The sequence below is a fragment of the Rhinatrema bivittatum genome, chromosome 3 (assembly GCF_901001135.1).
Source record: "Rhinatrema bivittatum chromosome 3, aRhiBiv1.1, whole genome shotgun sequence".
Taxonomy (NCBI): domain Eukaryota; kingdom Metazoa; phylum Chordata; class Amphibia; order Gymnophiona; family Rhinatrematidae; genus Rhinatrema; species Rhinatrema bivittatum.
Genome location: NC_042617.1, coordinates 588,877,932 through 588,891,816, shown reverse-complemented (window position 1 = coordinate 588,891,816; position 13,885 = coordinate 588,877,932). Strand labels below are relative to the sequence as shown.

At 45.3% G+C, this 13,885-nt stretch overlaps 1 protein-coding gene across 4 annotated transcripts in view; it reads right to left on the bottom strand.

Moving 5' to 3' along the window:
- Window positions 1–13,885, bottom strand: part of SCAF8 (SR-related CTD associated factor 8) — a 686,214-nt gene that overhangs the window by 145,511 nt on the left and 526,818 nt on the right. For all 4 annotated transcript variants that reach the window (XM_029596704.1, XM_029596703.1, XM_029596702.1 and 1 more), the window contains exon 18: window positions 11,337–11,405. In XM_029596704.1, the coding sequence (XP_029452564.1) occupies window positions 11,337–11,405 (69 nt within the window). The remainder of the gene's footprint in view (window positions 1–11,336; window positions 11,406–13,885) is intronic.

Here is a 13,885-nt window from a genome sequence, read left to right as displayed (position 1 = left end):
CGTTGCCGGGAGCGCCGGGCTCCGGATTGGTTGCTGAGCTGGGGGAAGGAGGCGGCGTGGTCAGCAAAGGAGAGCGTCGGGAGGCAAGGAAGGAAGTTGCCTCGCGGTTGGCGGGGAGCCCGTTTGGTGGTAAGTGTAGAATTTTTTAATCGGCCTTACCCCGACGGGCTTCAGCGCCGACTGCGCAGGCCAGGCCCTGCCTCGATCCGGTTCCCTGTCCGTTCGTCCGAGGGTCCGGTCCTTGCGGGAAAGGGCGCCGGGAGGGCGGTAGGGGTAGGGTAGATAAAGATTCACAATTTATAGTCAATACTCACTGTGGGCAAACACACTGGTAAATGTCTAATGGAGACCATTATACCCGAAATTGACAATAAGTTGTGATATAGTTATTTTACCACTAGAAGTTTCACTATTTGAGTATCAAACATTAAGAATCATCATAAATGGATTCTAGTTTAGGCTCCACCCATACTAAGATAAAAAAAAAAGGAACCAATGCACTGACTTCTGACCCTTCCTGAAGCCTAACTAGATGCCTAACCATAAGGTCACCATTCTAAGCCCTTCTCACTGACTACCTTGGGTATCATCTCCAACACAGTTAAAGGGGATACTATACTCTCCTGTTTTGCTAATGGCAACCTTGGTCATGAGTAAACATGAGATGGAATAATTAGGTTAGGAGGTATAATCAATGAAATGGACAAGCTCAGTATCGACGGAATGTCCTCCTGTCAGGTCATTTTGGAGTGCAAACTTCCAAAATATTCTCAATTTTCATAGAGCAGGGTGAATACATCATCTCAGTGCTGAAGCATCTTCGCTGCAGCTCAAAGTTCAGTGTCAATTGCTCTCATTCTCGGACTCTTAAATCAAGGGTGGTTATCCTTGGATGAAGAGTCACTTAGCCTCGAGCTCAACTCCAAAGAGAAGGCAGGCACCTTCAATACTGAAGGCTTGGTGGGTAAAGTGTCTTTGATGCTGAATGCGTCAACTTGGATATGGATGCCAAAATTGATACTGGACCTATAATGATTTGCAGTCTCAAACTTCATAGCTTTATGGCCCTAACAGACAAGTGTGAACATATTAAATAATTTTTATTACAATGCTTAATTATTAGACAAATACACTTTGTCTGATAATTAAGTGGTCAGTGGGGTGGTCAGTGACTGACATTTTTCTATTACAAGCAAAGTACCACTTAATCCTGTGGTTTTCTTGTCAGCCACTGTGGAGATAACACTGTCTGCCAAATCAAAGATATTTAAATTTGATAAAAGATGCTCCAAACCCTAAATTTGAGGAAGGGAAAGCCTAAAAAGCAATTTAAGGAAACCTGACTAAAACAGAAAGTGATAGCAGAGAGCAACACTTGTCACATCCTGTTTGTTCTGTGGATAAAGAATAACTGAGGGCCTCGGCACCAGGGAAAAACCGGCCAAGCGCTGGAAGTCCAGGAGGCATCGGCGGCTGCCGATCCGCCATCGAAGTGCACCGGCCACCGAAGGCCCCATCCTCCAGGGCCCCCGGTAGCCCGAGGCATTCCGCACTGACTACTGTGCAGGGCACCATGCCACCTCGAGGACGTGCCGGTGACACCTTGTTCCTCTCCATCAATCCTAACCACTCAGGACTTCCAGGAGGAGCTGGACTGCAGGGTGCAGTCGGTGGTGCTCAAAGTGCTCCAGAGCATTGAGCTGCTGGTGCCACCGGCCCCCATACTGGTGCCCGAGACTCAGCCATTGATGCTTGCACCCCTGCTGGAGCATCTGGATATCCTTCTGGGCGCACTACTGACGCAACCAGTGCACGAGAGGCCCTGGATGCCTCCTCGGCCACTGATGCCCTCCATTGGAGTGATTCCAATTCGCGGGAACTTCCAAGGAGGATGAGGCTTCGGAGACCAGGCACCCTTGCCCGCGATTACCTGGGCCGCCGCCAGTTCCCCCCACCTTACCGCGGCTGATGCCCCCTTCAATACCGGGGATTTTATCGATACAGTTGGTGCCCCCATGGCCTCTGATGCCCAGGCTCGCTGCCCCTCACAGCCCCCGCCATCGGCGCCCAGGCACCAGTGAGGAGGGGGGTCCTTATGACCCATGGGGCAATGACTCTTCGGACTCATCCTCAAAGTTCTCAGACGACCCCCTCTTGCAGCCTTCCCCACCGGAGGAGCAGCATCGATCTCTGCCCGAAGATCTGTCATTTGCAAGCTTTGTAAGGGCAATGGCAGAGGCCATCCCCTTCCAGCTCCTGTCCGAGGAGGATACCAGTCATAAGATGCTGGAGGTCCTCCAATTCATAGATGCTCCCAAGGAACTCATCTATCTCAATTATATCACCTCACTTGGTCATTACTCAAAATTTAATTAGTTAAAACCAATGCCACTTAGGACCTTATGATTTTACTGCATAAAGTTGAAAAAACTTTGAAAAAAATATTTAAAGGAAGTAGTGGAAAGTTTCATACATTACTATATCGCCATTACCAACAGGGAATGTGCATCCACTTTATAATCCGAACTATCCACAACCAATCTTTTTATTTGATTGTTTATGCAGTGTGCAAAAAATTAAAAAAAAAAAATCTTCAAAAAGTTTTTCCATATCCTTATATATATTAGTGTATATCTTTTTTTAAAGTTTTATATTTTTATAACACTGGTGAAATAGTGTTACCACAATAGCGCTGAAAGCTCAAGTCCACACTTGACCAAATCATATTTATTTATTTTAGAATTTTTATATACCGACATTCTTGATAAAAATATCAAATCATATCGGTTTCCATTGAAACAGAACAGTCGCAGCTATGGCGTTACATTGAAACAAGTCGACAAATCGTTAAATAACAGGTGAAAATAGAAAATAATAATTGTAACTAAGCAATTGTAACTAAAATAGGTGAATATAGAAAAAAATAATTATAGATAAGCAATTATAAATAAAACCATTATAGTTAAAATTAGATTATAAATAAACAGGTCGTCAAAAACGAATGACAAATATAATGGGGCAGCAAAAGCAGTGGAAAACAGGCGATACATAAAGAAAGGCGACTGATATATATTGCTGTGCATAAGCGGAATAGAATGGGTGTGGTGGGGCCCAGGATGCGCTTTTCTAAACATTCAATACCGACGTAAATTTAGCGATACTATCGTCCGCCCAAAGGGGCCACGTTTCAGACCCCACGGTCTTTCCTCAGATGTCAGCCTGCTTAATACCGTCAGAAGCTTTACCAATTCCTTATAGCGCACAGGTTTTTGTCACCATCCCAGATGTTCCTCAGAGTACCTCCGGTTTCAAATTCATATAGTGAATCCCTCCATAAGATCTACATTTGTGTGGTTGATTGGTCTTTCCCAAGGAAATCGTGGCAGTGCCTATCCATGACATCTTTAAGGAGCTTCTCCTCCATACGTGGGAACACCCAGTGTCTGTGTTCCCAGTCAACAGGAAGGCTGATACCACCTATTTGCTGCAGAAGGCTGTGGGCTTTGAACAGTGGCACCTCCCCCACCAGTCGGCAGTTGTGGAGTCTGCCCTAAAGAAAGCTAGACGTTCCCGGATGCACGCTTCCACCCCTCCAGGGCATGAACACAGGGAACTCGATAGCATAGGGAGGAAAATGTTTCAGGGTGCCATGTTGGTGGCCCGCATTGCAACCTACCAGATGTACATGACCCAATATGACCGCAATCTGTAGAAACAAGTCCAAGACTTTGTGGAGGGTCTTCCCCAGCAGCAGCAGGAATCTCTTGCAGCCATTGCCGTGCTGGGCCTTTGAAGTGGGTAAGCACAAGGTGAGATATGATGATGTGTTCGAAACCGCAGCCCACCTGCCACCGGAGGCGTTGGCACCAGAAGGCTGGCTTGGCTCCAAGCCTCGGGACTCTGGCCGGAGGTTCAAGACAGGCTCGTAGATCTCCCCTGTACAGGCGAGAACCTATTTGGGGACAAGGTGAAGGACGTCATGGCGCAGCTGAAGCATCAGCATGATACTCTTTAGCAACTCTCCGCCAGCCCCCTCAGAAGGTCCTTCCTCCGCCAGGAAGACTTCCAGACAAGGCTCTCGCAAGCCTTTTTTCCGGCCGAAGAAATACTATAAGAACATGCCATACTGGGTCAGACCAAGGGTCCATCAAGCCCAGCATCCTGTCTCCAACAGTGGCCAATCCAGGCCACAAGAACCTGGCAAGCACCCAAAAACTAAGTCTATCCTATGTTACTGTTGTTAGTAATAGCAGTGGCTATTTCCTAAGTCAACTTAATTAATAGCCCATCCTCGGCCGCCTTGGACCAGTTCCAGGGGTCGCAGCTGGCAGCAGCAGGCTCCGAGGATCCAACCAGCCCTGCCCCCCACCCCCCCAAGCAGGCTCCATCTACAGGCTTTTGACTTGCTGTGAGGGGGCACAAGCTAGACATCTGTTCCCCTGGCGTTCGATTCCCTGGTCAGTGGCGGGCTCCTTTGCTTTGTCCGCCGTTGGGAAGCGATCACTTCGGACCATTGGGTACTCACACTGTCTGCCAGAGATACCGCCTGAACCCCCACGTCCATCGTGGGGTTCGCCCACACATCAGGTCATCCTTCAATCGGGATTTTTTGCCCTTCTAGCAGCGGGCTCAGTAGAACCAGGCTCTGACCCAGTATGTTCTGACCCAGTATGGCATTTTCTTATGTTCTTAACCGGTCCCCCATGAGCAATGGGGCCATGGCTTCTACTCGAGGTACTTCCTCATTCCGAAGAGGAACAGCAGCTTACGCCCCATTCTCAACCTCAGGGCATTAAACAGGCTTCTCGTAAGAGAAAAATTCAAAATGGTCTCTCTGGGCATGCTGATCCCACTCTTCCGAAGAGGAGACTGGCTTTGCTCCCTCGACATAAAGGAGACTTATGCTCATATTGCAATTGTCACCAACCACAGGAAGTACCTCCACTTCCTGATGGGGACAGCACATTTTCAGAACAAAGTGCTTCCCTTTGGGCTGGCATCAGCCCCCACGCATCTTTATCAAATGCTTGGCGGTGGTGGCTGCCTACCTCAGGCATCGCTCGGTCCATGCCTTTCCATACCTGGACGATTGGCTAATCCGGAGCGACTCCCGCTCCAGGGCCTTGCAAGCACTGGCCCTGACGGTTTAGACATTGCAGACATTGGGGTTTGTCATCAACTTCCCCAAGTCACATCTCTGTCCATCTCCACAGCTAGACTTCATAAGCGCCAGGTGGACACGGTACAGGCAATGGCCTTCCTGCCCAAGGACTGGCCAGTCACCCTCTCCTCGCTAGCTACCCTCATTAGCAACAGCAAGAGGGTGCCAGCCCACCTACTGCTCTGCCTGCTGGGTCACATGGCAGCCTCCATCTATGTGACCCCCTTTGCCCATCTCCGCATGAGGAACCCTCAATGGGCCTTGCGGTCCCAGTGGTGGGAAGCATCCCAGGATCTGGAGGCTCCAGTTACGGTAACAGAACCCTTCAGCTCATCCCTGGCCTGGTGGGAAGCCCTCCCCATTTGTTGAGTGGGCTCCCTTTTCAACCCGTGCCGCCTCAGATGACCCTCTCCACCAATGCCTCGCCTCAGGGGTGGGGGGCCCACACGGGCGGCCTGCACTCCCAAGGCCTCTGGACTGCAGCCGAGGCTCACTGCCAGATAAAATTTCTGGAGCTTTGGGTGATCCGGTATGCCTTGTGGGCCTTTCAGGACAGGCTGTCCTCCAGGGTTATTCTCATCAGAATGGACAACCAGCTGGTGACTGCTTTCCACATCAACCTGTCCATCATCCTTTGCACCTTCTTTCCAAGGCCTCATTCTCACCCAGGGGACCATGCTCTCCACACCCTGGTCTACAAGCGGGTGCTTGCATTGAATTTGGATCGTACAGCGACCCATAGACAATCCTCCCAGCTCTTCATGTCATTTGACCCCAATAGGCTGGGAGCAGCAGTGGGGAAGCAAACCTTGTCCAACTGGCTAGCGGTTTGCATTGCCTTCATTCAACTGGCAGGGTGAAAGCTCACTCTGTGCAGGCTATGGCGGCATCAGTGGCCCATCTGCGTGCGGTCCCTGTCGCTGAAATTTGTAGAGTCACGACCTGGAGTTCTCTCCACATGTTTGCTGCTTACTACTGCCTTGACAGGGATAGTCATCAAGACAGTGCTTTTGGCCAGTTTGTCCTGCGCAATTTATTCCAGTCCTGAACCCAACTGTCTCTTATTGTGCTCTCTGTGGGACCAGACTGCCCCGTTTTTCCCCACAGTGCCGCAGTTGTGTTGTGCCCGTTGGGTTCTTGTTCGGCCACTGTGGGTTTCCTCTGGTCGAATGGGGCAGTCTGGAGCTCTGTACTCACCCACATGTGAGGACTACCATCCTGCTTGTCCTAGGAGAAAGCGTAGTTGCTTACCTGTTTACAGGTGTTCTTCTAGGACAGCAGGATGTTAGTCCTCAGGAATCCCGCCCGCCTCCCCATGATGTTAGCTGGCACAAACAAAAAAACTGGGGCATAAAGACTGTTTTTTAAAAAAAGAATTGACCAAAAGGCAAAGACAACAGTCCAGAAGTGACGTAATCTAACTAAATTGGGTGTGACTCAGACCTGTGCAAGGTAATCAGAGCAAGGAAGGGAGCCATTGTTAGCCATTGTTGTCCTGAGCACATGCTAAAGGGATTTCTCTGGTGGAACTGTTTACTGCATTGCAAAATCTTCATTCTGGCTAAGTATTTTCTGCTTATTTTTACTTATTTTTGCTTATTGATCTGAAGTTGTGTAGAAAGCTTGTGTAGAAAGCTTCTGTGATTATTTCCTGCCTGTGTTTTAACTTCTTTATAGTCTGTTTCATTTTGTGTAGAAAGCTTGTGTAGAAAGCTTCTGTGATTATTTCCTGTCTGCAAAGCTATCAGCTTTTAAACTGGTAAAATCTCTCTAGTTTGGGGTTAGCTGGCACAAACAAAAAAACTGGGGCATAAAGACTGTTTTTTTAAAAAAGAATTGACCAAAACGCAAAGACAACAGTCCAGTAGTGCCCTGCTTTACCCAGCTTGTCCCAGGCTAAACTGTTTGACTCCCTCCCACCCTACCCCTCTACCCACCCACCCCTGGGGCTTGTTTCTAATAAAGACTGCCTAGATTACCATTGGCAGCAAGATAAATTAGTACATTGGTTACAGTCAAGGAAATAAAGTCACAAATTACCAAGATGAGGACTATCCAATGTAACTGCTGTGGAGCCTTTATTCTGAGGGAAAGCATCTGGAAACTTAGAGCTTGCCCAATTTGTGCACAGCTCTCTTCCTTGAAAATAGAGCTGACTGTGATTAAAGATCAATTAGCTTCAATTAAAAGAATTACACCCACATTGCATTACTCAGAAAATAATTCCCCAATACCACAAACAAACCAGGAGTCAAGAAAAGGAGATCCATTAGGCTCAGGTAGGACCCACAGTCACCCATTCTTGACAGAAGAGCAGCCAACAGGTTTACCCTCCCACTCAAACAGGTCATTAAGAAATTCTTTATAATCCAGGATTACAGTGGGCTCTGGTAGAATTAGACCTGTGATGAGGAGACACACAATGTACCAAATGCAAAAAGAACAACAAGCCTTCTCTAAAATAAAAACTGAAGAAGTTCTTGAGAAAAGCATTGCAGTACTACCAGAAAAGAGAGAGAAAACACAATGCATGCAGTATTTCAAGATCCATAAGCAAAAGAAAAATCTAATTGAGATGGATAACTCTGTCAACAGTGGCACTACCGCAAAAAGAAATAGTGAAGTGAATAACAAATCTCAACAAATATCTCACAAGGAGTCCAGGAAATGCAATAACCATAAAGAGAGTACCTGGAAGGCTATGACCACAAATGCTCATAGTTTGGGAAATAAAATCCCAGATCTGCAGGCCCTAATGGCTGACGCAGAATTGGACATTGTTGCTATCACAGAAACATGGTTCACAGAATCTCATGAATAGGATACAACAATACCAGGCTACAACTTGTTAAGGAAGGACAGAGAGGATAGAAAAGGGGGAGGTGTGGCTCTTTATGTCAGAAACAACATCCAAGCAACTGAGCTCCAAGGAAGTTGGGGTATTGAAGAAGCTCAATGTGTGGAGAGAGACGAAGAAATGGCAGAAATATTAAACGAATACTTCAGCTCTGTGTTCACTAAAGAAGACCCTGGAGAAGGACCATCTCTAAACAACAAGAAACTGGAGGGAAGGGGAATAGATGAAAATCCTTTTACAGTAGAAAATGTGTGGGAAGAACTAAAGAACCTGAAAGTGGACAAAGCCATGGGGCCTGATGGGATTCATCCAAGGATATTGAGGGAGCTCAGAGATGTTCTGGCGGGTCCGCTGTGTGACCTGTTCAATAGATCCCTAGAAACGGGAGTGGTGCCGAGTGATTGGAGAAGAGCGGTGGTGGTCCCGCTTCACAAGAGTGGGAACAGGGAAGAGGCAGGCAACTACAGACCGGTTAGCCTCACTTCGGTGGTGGGAAAAGTAATGGAGTCACTGCTGAAAGAGAGAATAGTGAACTATCTACAGTCTGGAGAATTGATGGACCAGAGGCAGCATGGATTCACCAGGGGAAGATCCTGTCAGACAAATTTGATTGACTTTTTGACTGGGTAACCAAGGAATTGGATCAAGGAAGAGCACTAGATGTCATCTACTTGGATTTCAGCAAAGCTTTTGATACGGTTCCGCACAGGAGACTGGTGAATAAAACGAGAAGCTTGGGAGTGAGTGCCGAGGTGGTGACCTGGATTGCAAATTGGTTGACGGACAGAAGACAATGTGTGATGGTAAATGGAGCCTTCTCTGAAGAGAGAGCGGTTTTAAGTGGTGTACCGCAAGGATCGGTGTTGGGACCGGTCCTGTTCAATATCTTTGTGAGCGACATTGCGGACGGGATAGAAGGTAAGGTTTGTCTTTTTGCGGATGACACTAAGATCTGCAACAGAGTGGACACGCCGGAAGGAGTGGAGAGAATGAGACGGGATCTAAGGAAACTGGAAGAGTGGTCGAAGATATGGCAGCTGAGATTCAATGCCAAGAAGTGCAAAGTCATGCATATGGGGAGTGGAAATCCGAATGAACTGTACTCGATGGGGGGGGAAAGGCTGATGTGCACGGAGCAGGAGAGGGACCTTGGGGTGATAGTGTCTAATGATGTGAAACAATGCGACAAGGCGATAGCAAAAGCCAGAAGAATGCTGGGCTGCATAGAGAGAGGAATATCGAGTAAGAAAAGGGAAGTGATTATTCCCTTGTACAGGTCCTTGATGAGGCCTCACCTGGAGTACTGTGTTCAGTTCTGGAGACCGTATCTACAAAAAGACAAAGACAAGATGGAAGCGGTACAGAGAAGGGCGACCAGGAAGGTGGAGGATCTTCATCGGATGACATACGAGGAGAGATTGAAGAATCTAAATATGTACACCCTGGAGGAAAGGAGGAGCAGAGGTGATATGATACAGACTTTCAGATACTTGAAAGGTTTTAATGATCCAAAAACAACGACAAACCTCTTCCGTAGGAAAATAATCAGCAGAACCAGGGGTCACGATTTGAGGCTCCAGGGAGGAAGATTCAGAACCAATGTCAGGAAGTATTTCTTCACAGAGAGGGTGGTGGATGCCTGGAATGCTCTTCCGGAGGAAGTGGTGAAGACCAGAACTGTGAAAGACTTCAAAGGGGCGTGGGATAAACACTGCGGATCCATAAAGTCAAGAGGCCGCCAATGAAGAGTGGGTGACTCGCCAGAATGATGGCTATTGACACAATACCCTTATTAAATAAACATACACATGCTTACTGTGACTCCTACATCGCTCTAAGCTTCAACAGCAAGAGGTAATGGAAAAAAGGATTTGCACTCACAAAGAGGGGAGTAGCTGGCTTGTTACGGCGGTTACTACCCCAAACCAAATATGCCCGATACTTCACTTTCAATGCATATACAGCATAGCTCTCTGCTTCAATGACAGGGGAGAAGAATAACTGATACTTCACACATCCAGCAGAGCTCTCTGCTACAACGGCAAGGGAGAAGAAAAAGGGTTCGCACTCAAAAAGCGGGGAGTAGCTGGCTTGTTAAGGCGGTTACTACCCCAAACCAAATGTGACTGATACTTCACTTTCCATGCATATCCAGCATGGCTCTCTGCTTCAACAGCAGGGGAGAAGAAAAAAAAACCAACAAGGGCTGTACAACATAGTCTAGGTAAAACAAATAAGCATGGGTGTAGCTTGCTTATCGCGGCGGTTACTGCCCCTACTACCCCAAACTAATCAAGCTAATATTTCACTTGGATGCAGCTCCATCACTGCTCTCTACATTAATGGTGGGGGTGGAAGGGGAATAGAACCAAGAGCTAAGAGAAACAGATAAGAATGAGAGAAAAAATGTGTGAGGCTTGCTGGGCAGACTGGATGGGCCATTCGGTCTTCTTCTGCCGTCATTTCTATGTTTCTATGTTGGGTTCACTTTCGGTTTGTTGTGGTATTTTTTCTTGCTCGTACTTTTTGCTACATTACGAGACTGAAGGGGAACCTTGCGTGGACGCACGGATAGCAGCAGGCTGGGCATGCTCATTCTGCCAGTCAAAGTTTCTAGAAACTTTGACAAAGGTTTTCTGTGCCAGGCTCCATCGGAGGATGTCACCCACATGTGAAGACTAACATCCTGCTGTCCTAGGAGAACACCTGTTACAGGTAAGCAACTGTGCTTTCTCTTTAGTATTATGTTCCCAAGAACTTGACTGAGCCACAGAATAGAACCCCCAAAGAAGAGAGAGGTAGGAGAGAGAAAATGTTTGTTGAAAAAGATTTTCAGTTTTGCAGGGAGAACAAGTAATAAATGTGCACCAGGCATTTATATATTGGCAAATATTAATAAAAAAGTTCAAGCATAAAAAAAACCCAAAACATATAAGTGACTAATAGAGATGATTATGTTTGGGGAATATTTTTTTAAAGCAAATCATATGAAGCAATTGGAAGTTGGAATACATATTGCTTCAAAGGACAACACGTTTCTTTAAGTCCAGTTGAGTCTCTTTAAAAAAAAAAAGAAACAAAAAAAAAAGTACCATTCAACATAATGGCCCTATTCAACAAAGATTTTCTCCATGAAATGGGATTTCCTCCAGAATGGGAAAAAATTCTGTGTGACAAAAGCTCAATGTTTCTACACTAAATAAGAGTGCAATTTAACAGATTTTCCTTTCTACTTTTGTGGATCTGATAAATTGCACTTATATAAAGTACTGCATAGCTTTAGGTCTATAAGCTAAGAAACATTCCAAACCATCTTACCAGTTGGAAGAGCAGCAGAAATAGGAGGAGGAGGAATAGGAGGCGGTGGTACTGGAGGTGGCATAAAACCTAAAAGAAAACCAAAATAAAAGTAAGGCACGATTCTTTTAAATTAGCAGTAGTATCTTTTCTACTCATATATAACGGCATATTAATAATAAAAGTAAAAGTAAGGCACGATTCTTTGAAATTAGCAGTAGTATGTTTTCTACTCATATATAACGGCATATTAATAATAAAAGTAAGGCACGATTCTTTGAAATTAGCAGTAGTATGTTTTCTGCTCATATATAACGGCATATTAATAGCTGATTTAAACACCATGTCAGTAAAATGGTAAGGATTATCTAGGGCTGGATGCCCTACCCTAGGCTCAAGGAATAGTGAACTACTTACTGCAATTTTAAAACAGCAGCATGGTAATATCAAAAGTGAAATCTCAAAGTTTGCAGTTAATGTTAAAATAAGAACCAGATCCAAATATTTTATATCATTAGAGCATCACTAAGCAATGTACTATCAAGGATCTAGTGCATTTTTTCACCAATGTTTGATAAAGTTGAATAGTCCAATCAATGTATTACAATAAATCAATAAAAATTAGCATGAAAAATACCTTTAAGTCAACATGCCACTGAAATAAAAACAAGCATAACATTGGCCAGCCTAAGTGTGGTAAATAAATACAAATCAAAATATGTTATTGGTATGCGTCATTTAGAAAACTTTGAATGTTCTATCCAAATGGAAGCTGTTACTAGAAAAATAAGGGAGTGATGCATGGAAAGTCTAGATCTCAAGTCAGGGGAATCCAACATGTCAAAGTTTGTAACTCAAAAGATTACACAAAGAGGAAGAACCACAGAATCCTATTGGGACAATTTATGAAGAAAACCTACAGAAGCTATAATGATTCAAGTATATCTGCCATATTTTATACAGAAACTGAACACATCCTTGATGCATTAACCATTACAGATACAGCTTATAGATTATAGATGTATACATTTTATTGTTTATTACTGATCTTATGTTTATTACCATGGATATTTGTAAACTGCTGTGATGCAATCTTCTAAATGACTGTATATAAAATTCTATAAATAAAATAAATACATAAATTACTGAACAACAACATAAGTGTGAGCTTTAGCCTAATGCAGGGGTGGGCAAGTCCGGTCCTCGAGGGCTGCAAACCAGTCGGATTTTCAGGATACCCCTAATGAATATGCATGAAATAGATTTGCATACAACTGAGGCAGTGTGTATGCAGGTCTCTCTCATGCATATTCATTAAGGATATCCTGAAAACCAGACTGGTTTGCAGCCCTCGAGGACCGGAATTGCCCACCCCTGGCCTAATAGGTTAACATTACTGGGCTTGGAGACTCAATGGAATGGTATGTGTTAGTGGGTCATGGGCATTAGGTAGTGTGTTAGTGGGTGCAGAATATTAATGGTGTATGTAAGTGGGTTAGGAGTATTAGTGGGATGCACCATAGGGCTTGGAGACCCAGTGGGTGGTGGGCTGAGTGTAGGGATGCCTTAGGGGTGGGGGGCTGTAGGTAGCTGAGCTGAATGGGGGCATAGCAGACTGGAAGGCTACAGAAGGGGGGTTTGTGACATTCTCTGGTCCAGAACTGGTACAGGAGCCCCAGCCAGACTTATAGCCCGGAAGCTCGAGTCCGGGGACCCTGTGCCAGAGCCCTGTACCAAAAAGCCTCACAACTCCCTAACTCAGTAATGTACCTAAGTTATCTCCTAAACCCAGTAACATATTTCATTAAATCCCCAATTCAGTAACATACCCTACTGACTCCTCTGAACTCAGTAACGCACCCCACTGTTTCAAAATCAGTAATATACTTCACTGATCCTCTAAATCCAGTAATGTGCCTTATTTACCCCATAAAATTAGTAAGATACTTCACTGACCCAACTTAGTAATATACCACATTGACCCACCTAAACCCAATAATGTACAAATCTCCAATATATACCAATGACCCCAATCCACTAACATATACCACTGACCCCCCAAAATCAGTAATATACAAAATTGATACCATGAAACATAAGAACATAAGAAAATGCCATACTGGGTCAGACCAAGGGTCCATCAAGCCCAGCATCCTGCTTCCATCAGTGGCCAATCCAGGCCACAAAAACCTGGCAAGTACCCAAACACTAAGCCTATTCCATGTAACCATTGCTAATGCCAGTGGCTATTCTCTAGGTGAACTTAATAGCAGGTAATGGACTTCTCCTCCAAGAACTTATCCAATCCTTTTTTAAACACAGCTATACTAACTGCACTAACCACATCCTCTGGCAACAAATTCCAGAGTTTAATTGTGCGTTGAGTAAAAAAACTTTCTCCAATTAGTTTTAAAAGTGCCCCATGCTAACTTCATGGAGTGCCCCCTAATCTTTCTACTATCTGAAAGAGTAAATAACCGATTCACATCTACCCGTTCTAGACCTCTCATGATTTTAAACACCTCTATCATATCCCCCCTCAGTCGTCTCTTCTCCAAGATGAAGAGTCC